This window comes from Seriola lalandi, unplaced genomic scaffold (assembly GCF_002814215.2).
Source record: "Seriola lalandi dorsalis isolate HSWRI2012SDOR001 ecotype SW California unplaced genomic scaffold, Sedor1 jcf7180002054748, whole genome shotgun sequence".
NCBI lineage: Eukaryota > Metazoa > Chordata > Actinopteri > Carangiformes > Carangidae > Seriola > Seriola lalandi.
This window is the reverse complement of record NW_019525301.1, coordinates 1437158-1451037: the sequence shown is the minus strand read 5'-3', so window position 1 is coordinate 1451037 and position 13880 is coordinate 1437158. Positions and strand designations below refer to the sequence as shown.

Below are 13880 nucleotides of genomic sequence, written 5' to 3'. Positions count from 1 at the left end.
CCCAAAATACAAACAAAATATGTTTTCCTGTTGGTGTGAGGTTTGATTCATACAGAGTCAAGCAGTTTCCATGCAATGACTCAGCAACTAAATGCAGACTTCTTCCACATGACCTAACAGGTAGGGGTTTTACATCTTACAAAATGTGAGAGATGTATCTTGGGGCTAAGCCATTAAAGATTCATAGACATGCAGCCGGTTTTTGAATTCTACTCTGTGGTGCAGTGGGGGGGGGGGGCAAGGTCTGAAGTCCTGGTGTAATGTTTTCTACCATCATTGTCTTTCATTCAACTGAAACATACTGAATAAGCTGCAGTTTTGTTAAATATGTAATCGTTTTTTCCTTCTCTGGATTACATATAAATTCTCTTACTGGGAAAATTAAAATAAGTAATCTGTGTGCTCCTAAAGAGAAGTCAGATCTAGAGCTGCCTGACCCTACGTTGTATTTGAAATGCTACACTAGCCCAATGTTGGAAACTGGCAGGAAAATAAAGTAGACTAGAAAGACACTGGGATGATGTCATCTTCACCATTTAACCCAAATGAGTTATTATCTCACTGATCAGGTATCACAACATAATCACATTCTTCTTCATTCTAGGGGGGTTTGGCCCAAAATCCACCAAAAGCATAAATTGTCGCACTATGTAGGAAATGTTTTCTATTATGAAACAATCGTGCTGTTTGTATCCAGTAAACCACAGTATAGTGGAAGCAGTGGCATTTTAACAGCATACACACTATTGGAGATCTGTATAGAGATGTATTTGTGCATTTTACTGACGTTTTATTACTGGTGCTTTGTTGCTTATTGTATGGCTTATTAGTGATGATGATGTAAGGTGACCTTGAGTGCCATGAAGGCACCATAAAATAAAATCTATTATTAATATTCTTTTCTTTATTATAACAGATATAATCATACTCCACTAAAACTCCAAATATACTGTATCAAAATGTGCATTTTCAGTTATTATGGTGGTTCTTATTACAGCCTCCAGAGTTATTGTGAGGCAAAAACAGCTAAAACTCCAGATCTGAAAGACGGAGTAAATTGGATCCTGTGAGTCTATGCTAAATAGATTAAAAGCTTGTTCTGTAGATGGGGCTTCCTCATGGGACCTTTTTTGGTCCTATAAAGATCAATGGAGTGCCTCCTTCACTTTCAAGCATAGCCAAGCATTTCCTGTGACTGTGGCATTTCACTGTGGACTGAATTCAATGTCTTAAATTTTCTTCACCATGTCAAAGAAATGCCAAAGAAGAATTAAGGTCTATTATTCTTGTCATTTGACTGACCTTCAAGTGGATGTAATATAACTGTAGAAATATGACTATACTGAGATTCTTACACAAACATATTAAATGTGAAGTATTTTCATAACTGATGTATATTTAAACAACATAATTGTATGCACACTGAGTATCAGGCTGTAGGCTGAAAAAAATCTCTGCAAGAGTTTCCTGTCTAACACTACATATAAGATATCCACTGTTCTTGCTGTATTAAATCCATGGCTGGGTGAGATTACTTGTATCCTGAATTATGCAGAGCTTAAGTCCCCTTCTCCCTCTAACATCAGATCTTTAGCACATGAATCTAAAACTGGAACCACTTTCTACTGACGAAGTCGTTCCAATGAAAACCCTTGATAGTTCTGTAGAAGGCTAAATCATATTTTCTCACTTACCACTAGTGGTCAATTTAACATGAGGAAATCCCATCTTGAAAAATTAAACTATTATGAGGCATTTCAGCTACTTGATGCGCCTACTTTTAACTACCATGAAACTTGGTACCTTGCATCTGTCCCAAACAATTAGTTGGCAAACAATTGGTCAAGCCCTGACATTATTTTGAATTGACATCAACTTTTAAAACATAAATAATAATGCTACATATAGAATTACGGGCTCTTGCCAAAAAATGTTTGCTTTGAATATTTAAGACATAAATTTATCCTATTACAATGCTTATTTGGAAAAAGAAGCTAATGATATACCATAGGCTATATGTGAAAGTGTCATGTGGAGAATAAATGCATATTGTTCAAATGCTTGAGGATACAATTGCTGTAAACTTGAGAAAACTGAAAATTCAGTCGTTATATATTGGACACCAGGTTTTCTGTTTTGATTGTATGTATTTTATCCTAACAGTAGGTGGCGGTAATGAGTGTTAGCATTTGATGTGTAACCGCCTTTGAACAACACAGAGGTTCTTTGCAGGAAGTTAAGCAATTTATTAATTATTTATTAATAAATACAATACTGGGGCATGGACATTAAGAATGGCAGAATGGAAACACACAGTTGTTCCAATACAGAAACTTGGAAAAGCAGCTGTATAGTAATGGAACACATTGTCACAGACAGACTAGTGCATATGCTTGTAAAACAGGGATATTTTGTCCCTTACAAAGGCTGTCTCCCACTATGGACTGTGTATTAGTGTTGGACGTGGATAACAGGAAAGTCTTAATAAGGAAACAGTAGTGGGAGTATTGCTTAATATCAAAAACACATATGACATGCTATTTGAAGGAGGGCTTAATGGCAGAGCTGTATGAGCCTGGGGTATGAGGCAGGATGCTGAACTGGATTAAGAATGAGTAGGTGGGACAGGAAATGACACCCCTCAGGGAAGGATAATAAGTCCAGTTTTGTTTAATGTGATGACTAAAGATGTTTTTATTCAAGTAGTAACTTGCTGTTTGCTAATGTTGGCATGGTATTGGTTGAAATACAAATCATATTCATAGGCAGCTTCAGGAGGTGTTAGAAAAAATTGTGACATGGACAGAGAAATGGGGTTTTAAATTTTCTGTAGCTAAATCCAAGTATGAGGTATTTGGTTTAAAAAAGAAAGCAGCACAGCACAATCTCAAGCTACATAACATACCAACTAAAGGGTTAAAAGTTCCTGGAGTCTGGTATGAGAAAACAATAACATGTGGAAAAAGTAAAGGGAAGTCCTCAATGTTATACATTCTCTGATATGATCTGAATGGGGAACTGATAGAGAAACATTAATATGATATTCAGTTTAATGACAAGATGCTTCCTCTATCTTAAAGAAGCTAGGTATGGTGCAAGCTAAATAGAGTGTGATATAGGTATTGAGTCATCACACCAACTATCACAAATACATTAACATCTTGCAAACATAAGTGAGAAAAATTAGGTGCAGACTATACACTGAAATCCATACTTGGCACAGTAGATTTACAGATTCTCTCCATTTAAGGTTGTCAGTGGAATTCTACATCTGACCTGTAGAGGGCAGGAGTACACTTACGCCGCGTCCAAACTGCCGCAACGTCAAGAAGAAGAAGTTGCCAAACAAACATGGCGGAAAGAAAAGCGAATACGGGTTGTAGCTCTGAGGGGCAAACGAATAATTGTGATTATACAGGAGGTACAGAGTCACCGAAATCACCTGAAGATGAAAGTTCGGAGAGGCCGGAAGCTCAGTATAGCCAGGACCTCAAAAGTGTCCTGGTCACCAGCGTTTTAAACTTAGAGAAGCTCGACGTAGACCTGTACAGGTAGCTGTTTGAACTTTGTCACTTTACTTTGTTTAGCACAAAGGAAATCAATTCCGCATTCATGTCCAGTCGGAATTATCGTAAAAACGAGTGTTCCTCTCCTAGAGGCGTTGGCCACGTTCAGGTCGTAACTACGACCAGGAAACTTGAAATATCTGAAAATATCTCTTTGTCCACCCATTTAATCAATGAGGGTAGCTAAATATAAGAAACACCGCAATACAGTTAAACAACGCCCCAAACTGCGGTACAATCAACACCTGTGTAACACAGTTACAACACAAACTGAAAATTACAACCTTCATGGAGGTGTACTCTATTGCAGGATTTTTGTATAAGACTACATTAGTTTTAGCTGTGTGTTTCTAATAAACTGACAACTGTGTGTATATTTCAGCTGTTTCTCCAATTTTCCCCAGAGGGACGCATCACTGGGTGCCTCGCACTCAACGCTTGTTTGGGGGCCAGATAGTCGGTCAGGCCCTTGTGTCCGCTGCCGAATCTGTGAGCGACAACCTTTTCGCCCATTCTCTCCATTGCTACTTTGTACGTGCAGGTAAGATGAGTTAACCCCCTACAGCAGGAATAGTGTTCAGCTTTCCGAAGAAGTTCCACTTCAAACAGTCCCTCATACACCAACCATAATCGTATCATAATCAACTGAATGATCCAGAAACTGTCCTCAGAAAGTCCCAGTTACTATTTCTCCACAGATGTCTTTTGGATGTTTTTCAGGGGATCCTAAGGTTCCAGTGCTGTACCAAGTGGACCGCATAAGAGATGGTCGCAGTTTCACAGTGCGCTCTGTGAGGGCCATCCAGCATGGACACCCTATACTCATCTGCCAAGCGTCCTTCCACATGCAGCAACCGAGCCCCCTGCAGCACCAGTTCACCATGCCGGAGGTCCCTCAGCCTGAAGACCTCCTCACTGTGGAGGAGCTTATTCATCTTTATCTCAGGTACAATAACTATTTGTTTTGTTCATGACAAAGCAACATTTAGAAGGGACTACTATAGACAAAAAACATACACAACAAGGCATACATGTAAATTGTATACTCTGTGGGTTAGATTAGTGTTGCATTCAAAGTCACCACCAGTGGTTTCAAGCCATGCAGTAAGTTTAGTTTCTTTTTTCCTAATTTAAGTCTTCTGCCATCACCCCAATAAAATGGAGGTGAATGGAACTTTATTTGTGGTGCTTAAACCATTGAAAATTTCATTTAAAAAAACTCACCAGCAGGAAATCTTTCCAGCAACTGTGTCTCACCTACTCTGAATAATCGACAGGCCCGAGAAGGAGAGAGAGGAAAAAAAAGATAAGTGATGAAATGAATGGAAAGATGCAGATGTAGTAGACAGTAGCAGCGTGCACAACTCCACACTGAACAAGAAGACTATTTATCTGTGAGTGCCGGCATTCTGTTTGTTCTGTGTAAAGATGCAGATGTGAAAGTACAGTGAAGTATAAAGACATTAACATTTAGTGCATTACTCATTCAAGGACCTAAATTCTTTGAATGGGGGGCTGTAAAATCTTTTCTTTGCTCTGGTGCCATTTTATGACTTTTATTCAAGTGCAGTTTGTTCCCCCCTATTGTATTACTGTCAGAGGAGCATTAATAGGGAACCTTGGTGCGGGAATCAGCACAAAGTTCTATTTGAGGTTGATTATCGAAATATCATGATTTTGACCGGATCTTTTTCAATTCAATATATGAAACTGCTGCATTTTTAATAGATGATGGCAAGAGACCAGTCAGTGGAATTGGACTCCAGTTGTAATCCAAGTATGTATTCAGAGTAGACCCACAGACTGCTGTAGACCCCACAAATCAATGCAGGTGATGTGGGTTTCTAACATAAAAATAGGCCAAACTGCACCACCTGAAAAACAGAAGACAAACAACATAAAATACATATGTTATGATCCCTGGTTGATTTTATTGAAAACTATGCTGCTCTACTAGTAGCTCAGTGGATGCTAAAAAAATCCAATCTGCAGCAGTCCCACTAAACATGCTGACTCATGCTCTATTATATAACTGCATTTGCTATAAAGGTCCATTAATTACCCTGCAGATGATCTGTAGTCTGTTCTGTTATTATACAGTAAACCGGACCTGGCAGAGAAATCGAAACAAGGCCTTAATAAACTGCTGGCTAATGAGGTCCCCATTGAGATAAAGCCAGTCCACCCACCACACTTCTACAGACTTGCTGGTGCTGAGCCAAGGAAGCTGTTCTGGGTGCGAGCACGAGGATATATTGGTAAAATAAGCTTAGTTAATTACACTGCCCTTTGCATATATGAGCTACATATATCAAAGCATTTGAAGCTACATTGCATAGAGTATTCTGATCAAGTGAATAACAAGATTTATTAAAATTATCAATTTATTAATATTAAATGAAACAATATGTTGATTTTAAGTGTATTGAGTCATTGCTGCAGCTAAAAATAGGACACAGTAAATAGCATGAAGTATATACTCAGTATATGAAAATAGGGCAAAGTGGAAGGCTGTAACCATTTAGCAGCAAACAGTTTTATGGACACTGCATATATCAAAAATATTTGCAATGTGAAAATAAATGAAAATATTAATATAAACACAATATGAGATACATAATACATTATAAGCTAAATTTGATGTCGCATTTTATCTGTTTGTCTGTGTAGGTGAAGGCAACATGAAGCTGCATTGCTGTGTTGCTGCGTATGTATCAGACTTTGCATTCCTGGGCACTGCACTGTTGCCTTATCCCAACTACAAGGCCAAGTTCTCAGCCTCTCTAGACCACGCCATGTGGTTCCACTCCACTTTCCGCAGTGATGAGTGGATGCTGTATGAGTGTGAGAGCCCATGGGCAGGTCAGTGTATTGTTCACTTCCCATCAGCTGTACTTTATTTGTTGTGTCTCTGTGCATTACAGTACTACAAAGTAATGGGGGTCATAACTGCTACTAGCTAAATTGTTTTATTGTTATATTTTAAAATAATAACGATCTGTCATTATACTGTTATCAGATTTCTTTAAAATTGTCAATAACAGTATCAGCCACAAAGACCCAGTATTGTTGGGACAACTGTTTTGATGAAGTTCAGTCAGATTTAAATAGCCATCACCTTAAAAATGCTAGATATTGGAAAATAAGAGCTGTTTGTCATACTTTCCATAAAAGAATGTAGTAGGCATTAGAGAAACAAGAGTTAGCAATAGTCAAACAGATTTGCCATTGGATTACACTTAGTTACTCTGTGTTTGAGCGATTAGTTTTAATTTTTAAACATATTTTTGTGCCTCTTGACTCATTTCAAAATTACTTATCTCTGTCCATTTTGGAATGTTAATTATTTTGTGGTATGCTACTGTTGTGGCCCATGTCAGTCATCCTTGTCAAAACCTTGGACACAAATGACACTTTTGTGCCCCCTGCTTTTTTTTCTGTGGTTTGTGTTGTGTCCTCTAGGGGGCAGTAGGGGACTGGTTCAAGGCCGACTGTGGAGAAGAGACGGGGTACTGGCTGCCTCCTGCTCCCAGGAGGGTGTCCTGAGAGTGACACCTGTTACAGAGCCCAGTAAACTATAAGCACATTCCTAACATTAACATTTTTTTTTAACATGTCTTAATTATTTGTAACTTTAATCATATTAATTTTTTATTACATTTTTATTTATAGACATACAATTATTAATATAATTATGAATGTATCATTGTTTTATTTATAAGAACATGCAAAATATAATTTTATTTCCAGTCAATAAAGAATTCTAAAGTTATAATGGATGCATGCTTGACTCTTCTTAGAAGACCATATTCTAATTGGAAAAAAGAAATACAAAGCATGGGAGTTTGTTTTTTCCATCTTGTGTAAAAGGCATCACACAATCATAATGGCTTCACTGACATTATTAGTATGCTAATAGTGGTCTGTAACAACAGCCTTACACTGTGTAATGGTGTTTTAATGACTGAAAGCTCCACAAAGGAGATATTTAAATGACATAATATTTGTATGCCTGCCTATCACATAGAGCTACCAGCAGCTGTCCCATGGGTTTTAAAGCAGATGAATAGAATGCAGAGAGAACAGGACAGTGCAGAAAAGAAATGGCCTGACCCATGAGTGGGGAGTGAAGAAGGTGACATTTTGTGAATCAGGACAGACCGATCCACTGATGGAAAATAAAGTACAATCATAGAGCAGGGCAACCAGGGAAATGTACAGCCTGATCCTGAAGATACAAAGGGACATTGTGGAGCATGACAGCACAAAGATGGACAGATTGTTCCACTTGCTAGTATCTTAAAATCTACTTTCATAGTTTTTTTTCTTTCTTTTTACAAGGTGGCAGTCTTGATAAGTGCATAATGCATTTTAGGCTGTTCACAGTGTCAGCCAGGAACTTTTCCACTGTTATACAGTCTGATTGAATGTGGGGACCTGTAGGGTTTTCTTCTAATCTGGAGATTAAATAACTGTGAGGACTACATGCATGTAAATAAGACTATTAGACATAGAGTAATGTATAGATAGATATATAGTGCAGTTTCTGTGCTAAAGTATTTTTGTTTTTGTTTTGGACACAACGCTTCTATTCTGAAGGATTCGACCGGAAATCGACGAGCTTGTGCGTCTCCCAGGCCTGTCTGTGGCCCATCACGAAGTGCATTGTAATTTGTAGAAATAAACTGTTAACTGTTATCGGAGATGCCGCGGGTATATGTCGGCAAGCTAAGCTATCATGTACGGGAGAAAGACATTCAAAGATTCTTTAGTGGTTATGGTAAATTATTAGAGATCGACCTGAAAAATGGGTAAGATCACCTCATCATCCATAACAGCTAGCTAATGTACATTTAATGTTAGTCCTGAGATAGGAACCCAATTAATGTTAGAAAGAAACCACAGCTGTGGAGTTAACGTCCAGTTGTTTTATTTTCTTGTGTACACAGTGACTGAAAATTGTGCAAAACAATCCGTTATTGTTTGCTAGCTAACGTTAACGTGACGCCGGCAGTCATGACCTGTGGTTGACTCCCATGGGTTGACTCTCAACATATCCTCTGCTAACGTTAACGTTACTGTAGTTGTTATGTCAGTCCTGCTGGCTTTTAACGACTAATTTAACTAAAACAATGTTGTTATTCACAATTCTCTCTAATGTCAGACTTAGGGACACCATAATGTTAATAAACCAAACCGTAATGTAGGTAATTGTCACATGTAGCTTGATAGCAACATAGAGCAGTGACGTTAACTTACGTCGCTAACGTGAGGGTCCCTCGAAAACCGTAAATTGACGGAAACATTTACGCTTCTTATCAATGGTTGTCCGTGATGAATTTCATTTTCCAGTACGTAGCAGCCTTGCATAATTATTTTAACTCACGAATCGAGAAAATGCTCAATAATGTTATATCAACTGGAAATGAAAATAATCACTTATACTACCCTAGATACCCGAAATCTTAATGTATTTGCTAGTTGATTACAACTTCTCAAAGGGATTTGAAGCATTGACTCATCGATATAAGGTTGGTGGCAATAGTATGTAATAGTCATCATTTTAGACATTTTGTAGAATTGCTTATGGATCAGTATCAGAGAAATTTCCTGCTTTGAATCGTGCACATTGATCCCACACAGGTACGGCTTTGTAGAGTTTGAGGACATGCGAGATGCTGATGATGCTGTGTATGAACTGAACGGAAAAGAGCTGTGTGGGGAGCGAGTCATCATTGAGCATGCGCGTGGACCGAGGAGAGATGGATATGGCTATGGGGGGCGCAGTAAGTTCAGCACATCTAGGTACATGTGAATGTGGGGTTCTAATCAGTCTCTGTTCACTAGCACAACATAAGACATGTTCACTTACACTGACTCTCCATACAACCAAAAAAACTAATATCAGTGAAGGTGTCAATACTCAAGTGACATGTCTTACCTCACACTGTGGGTATTTTTTCAGTATTCACTCTTTGGTAGTCATTATTTTACAAAAGGATAATGTCCACAGCCATCTAATGGATCTGACACTGTGCCTGACAGCAGGTAGAAACAAAGACTTAATACAGTGAAAGAGATGTGTGTTAAAATCCCATGAGTAACAGTGATTAAAGAAAAGGTAAGACTTTTGAAGCTACAATGTATTCAGTTTGAAGTCAACATTAACAAAGTGCTTGATGTTTTAATTTGAAAGAGTCCACTGCGGGCTGAGTCCGAGTCCAATGAGGGTAAAGATGACTGCCTGACCCGTTTGGCCTGGGCTTTCCCCTTACAATGTGTGTGTGACCTTTGCCATTTGACCATTGGTTGACATAACCGGAAGCCATGATGACAGCATCCTTTTCCAATAGACCAGGGTGATGGTGAGGAATCCTGTTGGTTTTACTGTTGCAAGACATATTGCAGAGGACCAAGCCAACACACGTTCCAGCCACTGATTTGGCTTCCAGTACTCTGTAGTAAATCAAAGAGTTTTTGGTAGGTGTCATATTTGTTTTATTATGTTACAAATGGAACGTCGTAGTTCGAGTTGGGAGATGTTTTCTGGCTATTCAGCTGTTTGGAGTAAAGAATTTAAATAAAGAATTTTGTAACTACGACTTTGGGAGAGACGACAAAATATAATTTTCATGCACTTACAGTATCAGATTTTACAAGAGGGACAGTAGCAAATTCTCTGCATCTGCAATTATTGGCACCAAAAATAGCCCAGTTAATCATAAAATGTCAAATATTGTACAGCGAATCCATAAAATTTAGGTTTTGTTTCACAACCACACAACTGAACGTATTGGTTTTGTGGTTACTACATTCAGTTAAGTTAAATCTATATATGTTCCTTTAAAGCTGTGGTGACAGGATTTAGTATTGTCGTTGTACTTCAAAGAAATCACTAATACACACAAGTTAAGAAAAATGCTGTCGAATCTTTAATGCAGTGGTTCTTAATCCTGGTCCACAGCGCATAGAGTGCTGCTGGTTTTTTAGTTGTTTAAGCACATTTACCTCAAACACCCAGTTTAAATGATCCCTATCAAAAATCAACAGTGATCTGGGACCAGATGATGTGGACTAAAAACCATCAGCATATTCAATTAATTGTGTGTTGCGTCTGAAAGTTGACAGAGTTGGGAGCTGTTAGCAGTCTATTAATAGAAAAAGTTAAGAGGCTTTGGCACAAAATAAATTCTAGGTAAAAAAAGAAGCCCAGTCTGTAGTGGTTTCTTAGATTATTTATGCCAGTTCGGAGTCTTCACCTCTCCAGAATTAGCTGTCTTTAAATTAAATTTTAATCTCTCTGTCTTCTTTGAAGGTAGCGGTTACAGCAGCTGGAATCGCTCCGGCAGGGACAAGTACGGGCCACCAGTACGCACTGAGCACCGCCTCATTGTGGAGAACCTGTCCAGCAGGTGCAGCTGGCAGGACCTCAAGGTGAGAGATGATCCACAATTGATCCATGTACAGACTCCCAGCACAACAGGAATATGCAGCCACTTGTTGATATATTGAACAAGAAGCTTTATAGATTAAAATCTGGGTGATAGTTTTTTCGTATTTGGTGAACAATCAAGGAATTGTATCTTAAGTTTAAATATGGGTTGGTCCTCCTAAAACATAACAATGATCCTAAGCATACAGCCGAGGCAAACAGGTAGTTCTGTTGCATTAGACAGTGAAGTGTTTCTTGTCAAGTCCATCACCAGATATCAATCCAACTGATCATGTGCTTCACTTGATGAAGATCACAATTAAGCTAAACAGCTCCCCTCCAAGCAAGAAGCCAAGCTGGCTGCAGGACAGGTCTGGCAGATAACCTGTCTCTGCTGATGTCTATAGGTCGTAGACCTCAGACTGTCGCTGACTGCAAAGGTCAGCAACCAGATATAACATCTTATACATTTATCAAGAGCCAGATAAAATTATTCATTTACATTTGGCTAATCAAAATTGGGCAACTGTGAATAAAATAGTTACATTTCCTACAGTGTACATCTGATGTGGAGACTGAAATTAAAGCTTAACCTCATAGTCTTTTTTGCAAATCCAATACTTAAACTGCTCTATCTATATCTGGCACTTAAATGAAGACTTGTGAATTGGCCAATAGACAAATGTAGTAGAACATCAACAGAACCCTGATGTGTTTAAAATTATCCACTTTAGCAACTCAGGAACAGGAGCAACACATTCATTTCATTTAGTCCCTTCTAGTGTTCAGCTGGTAAATTTGTTTCTTTGTAGGATTTTATGCGGCAAGCAGGTGAAGTAACCTACGCTGATGCTCACAAAGGACGCGCCAATGAGGGCGTCATTGAATTTCGGTCCCGTTCAGACATGAAGCGAGCTTTAGAGAAGCTCGATGGGACTGATGTCAATGGCAGGAAGATTCGTCTGGTGGAAGACAAACCTCGGCGCAGGCGCTCTTATTCTGGCAGCAGATCCAGGTATATGATCCCTGGAGATGCGTGTGTGTGTGCATGCGTGCGTGTTTTCTGTCCTTTTTTTTTTTTTCTCTCTTACCATTTATATCTAAGGTTGTTATGTTAAACCCACAGGTCTCATAGCAGGAGGCACTCTCACAGCCGCAGCCGAAGAAGCAGGAGTTCTCACAGCCGTTCCAGGTCTCGCTCACTGTAAGTCCAGCTCCGGGCTCCAGGAATGGTCTGAAAAATTTGGAAACGCCTGGAGAGATGTTTACATAATTTGATTTACTCCTTTAAAGGTTAAAGGCAAAACAGCGTCGCTGAAAGTGATTGTGCCTAGCTACTATGAGTATGACTCATTGAGCACAAAGCCTTAAATCTGAGTCAAGAAATAAAGTGTAGAAATGGGAGAACCTTTTGTAATATTATACAAAATGACATGACCTAAACTTGCTGTTGTATTTTTCTTATCTTTTGCAGTTCACAGTCTCGCAGCAAGCGCAGGTCTCAGTCCAGGTCAGGACGGAAGTCACACTCCAGATCAAAGAGAAAGTCCAGTCACTCTAAATCCCCAGAGAAGTCTCGCACACGCACACGCAAATCACACAGTCCCTCCAAGAGCAAAAAGTCCAGCTCTCGCTCAGACACTCGCAAGTCACGCTCCAAAAGTAGATCCAAAGTCAAAACGGAGCACAGATCCCGAAGTCGGTCCAAGGAGAAATCCTCCAGTAAGAAGTCGAGGAGTCGCTCACGTTCCCATTCAGAGACTAGAAATGAAAAACATGCCTCAAAATCTCCTATTGACACGGACCGTCAGCTCTCCAAGTCCCCAGCCAAGCGCTCTGTGTCCCGCTCCAGGTCTCGCTCTTGATCCTGGTCTGCCCCTTTAAGACTGCCTCTTTCTGTAACAATGTACTGAACAAAATGTAATGTTAGTACACATCCCAGGCCTGTGTTTGATGTGTTTTGAGATGTTTACAGATCAAAAATGATTTGTACCTTTTGGAACAAATTGGGAGGTCATTAAATCTATATTTTATTGATTTGTAGTTTTTCTGTAAAATGATTATCAGAAAACTGTTGAAGGGGGATTACTGAAGTTGTTGTAACTCTGTGGGAACAGTATTTCTCTTGCTTTCATAAAGTCTGAATGAACCATTTGAGTCCAGCAGCTGAAAGCAGGGCCATATGTTGATTCATATTTTGATAACATATATGTACTAAGTCCAAATAGAAAAATGTAATAGTATAAATTAATATAATTCACAGTTTGCATGTCCTGTGATGATTGTTTTTACCTGTTTGCCTTTTAAAGTCCCTGATCTTCCTCCAGTGGGAATTACATTTTGAAAGCAATCTACAGCATTTATTTCTAATATCATATTGGAATAAAATAACACATTTAAGAAAAGCCTGCCTCTTCATTTTTTCATCAACATGAACCGTATTTGTATAAGTATAAAAAATCCATGTCAACACTGTTTTTTGGTCATGCTTTTGTTTTTGTTGTTCTGTTTTTTCTTTTATCTGTCCCCACTCAAATGAGAGAATATTAAGAGATAAAGTATCCCCTGGCCATTTGTAACAGCAGCAAGTAAGTAAGATCATATGACAATCAAAAGAACTGTTGGTCTGTCATTTAACTGATTGGATATGAACATTTATCATAACTCCCTTTAGCCTGTCAGATGAATGTCCCCACAACTAATAAGAAATGTTCTTAAAAAAAAGAATTTAAAAAAAGGAAGGTACCCTTGTTAATTTTCTAACTCTTCACCGGACTCAGTCACCAACATATTATAATAACAACAATAATGTAGCATTAAGAGGAAGTTTATTCCTTACCTTGGAATTTAACACCTTATGTACCATAATAGTAGCAATTTTA

The 13880-nt window shown here is 38.7% G+C and overlaps 2 protein-coding genes across 3 annotated transcripts; both read left to right on the top strand.

The window, feature by feature from the left end:
- Positions 1 to 3343: 3343 nt before the first annotated feature.
- On the top strand, positions 3344 to 7340 carry acot8 (acyl-CoA thioesterase 8). The gene is made up of 6 exons (XM_023424658.2): positions 3344 to 3551; positions 3971 to 4107; positions 4287 to 4512; positions 5667 to 5824; positions 6237 to 6428; positions 7029 to 7340. The coding sequence occupies exons 1-6, from the start codon at positions 3352 to 3354 to the stop codon at positions 7145 to 7147; spliced, it is 1032 nt and encodes a 343-aa protein (XP_023280426.1). The 5' UTR covers positions 3344 to 3351; the 3' UTR covers positions 7148 to 7340.
- Positions 7341 to 7948: 608 nt separating this feature from the next.
- LOC111668674 (serine/arginine-rich splicing factor 6-like) lies at positions 7949 to 13403 on the top strand. 2 transcript variants are annotated; one of them, XM_023424794.2, is made up of 6 exons: positions 7949 to 8377; positions 9210 to 9352; positions 10882 to 11000; positions 11811 to 12013; positions 12125 to 12202; positions 12473 to 13403. In XM_023424794.2, the coding sequence occupies exons 1-6, from the start codon at positions 8271 to 8273 to the stop codon at positions 12861 to 12863; spliced, it is 1041 nt and encodes a 346-aa protein (XP_023280562.1). In that variant the 5' UTR covers positions 7949 to 8270; the 3' UTR covers positions 12864 to 13403. The 2 variants fall into 2 exon arrangements, with proteins under 2 accessions (XP_023280562.1, XP_023280563.1); XM_023424795.2 differs by having other exon boundaries at positions 8229 to 9097.
- The last annotated feature ends 477 nt before the right edge of the window (positions 13404 to 13880 follow it).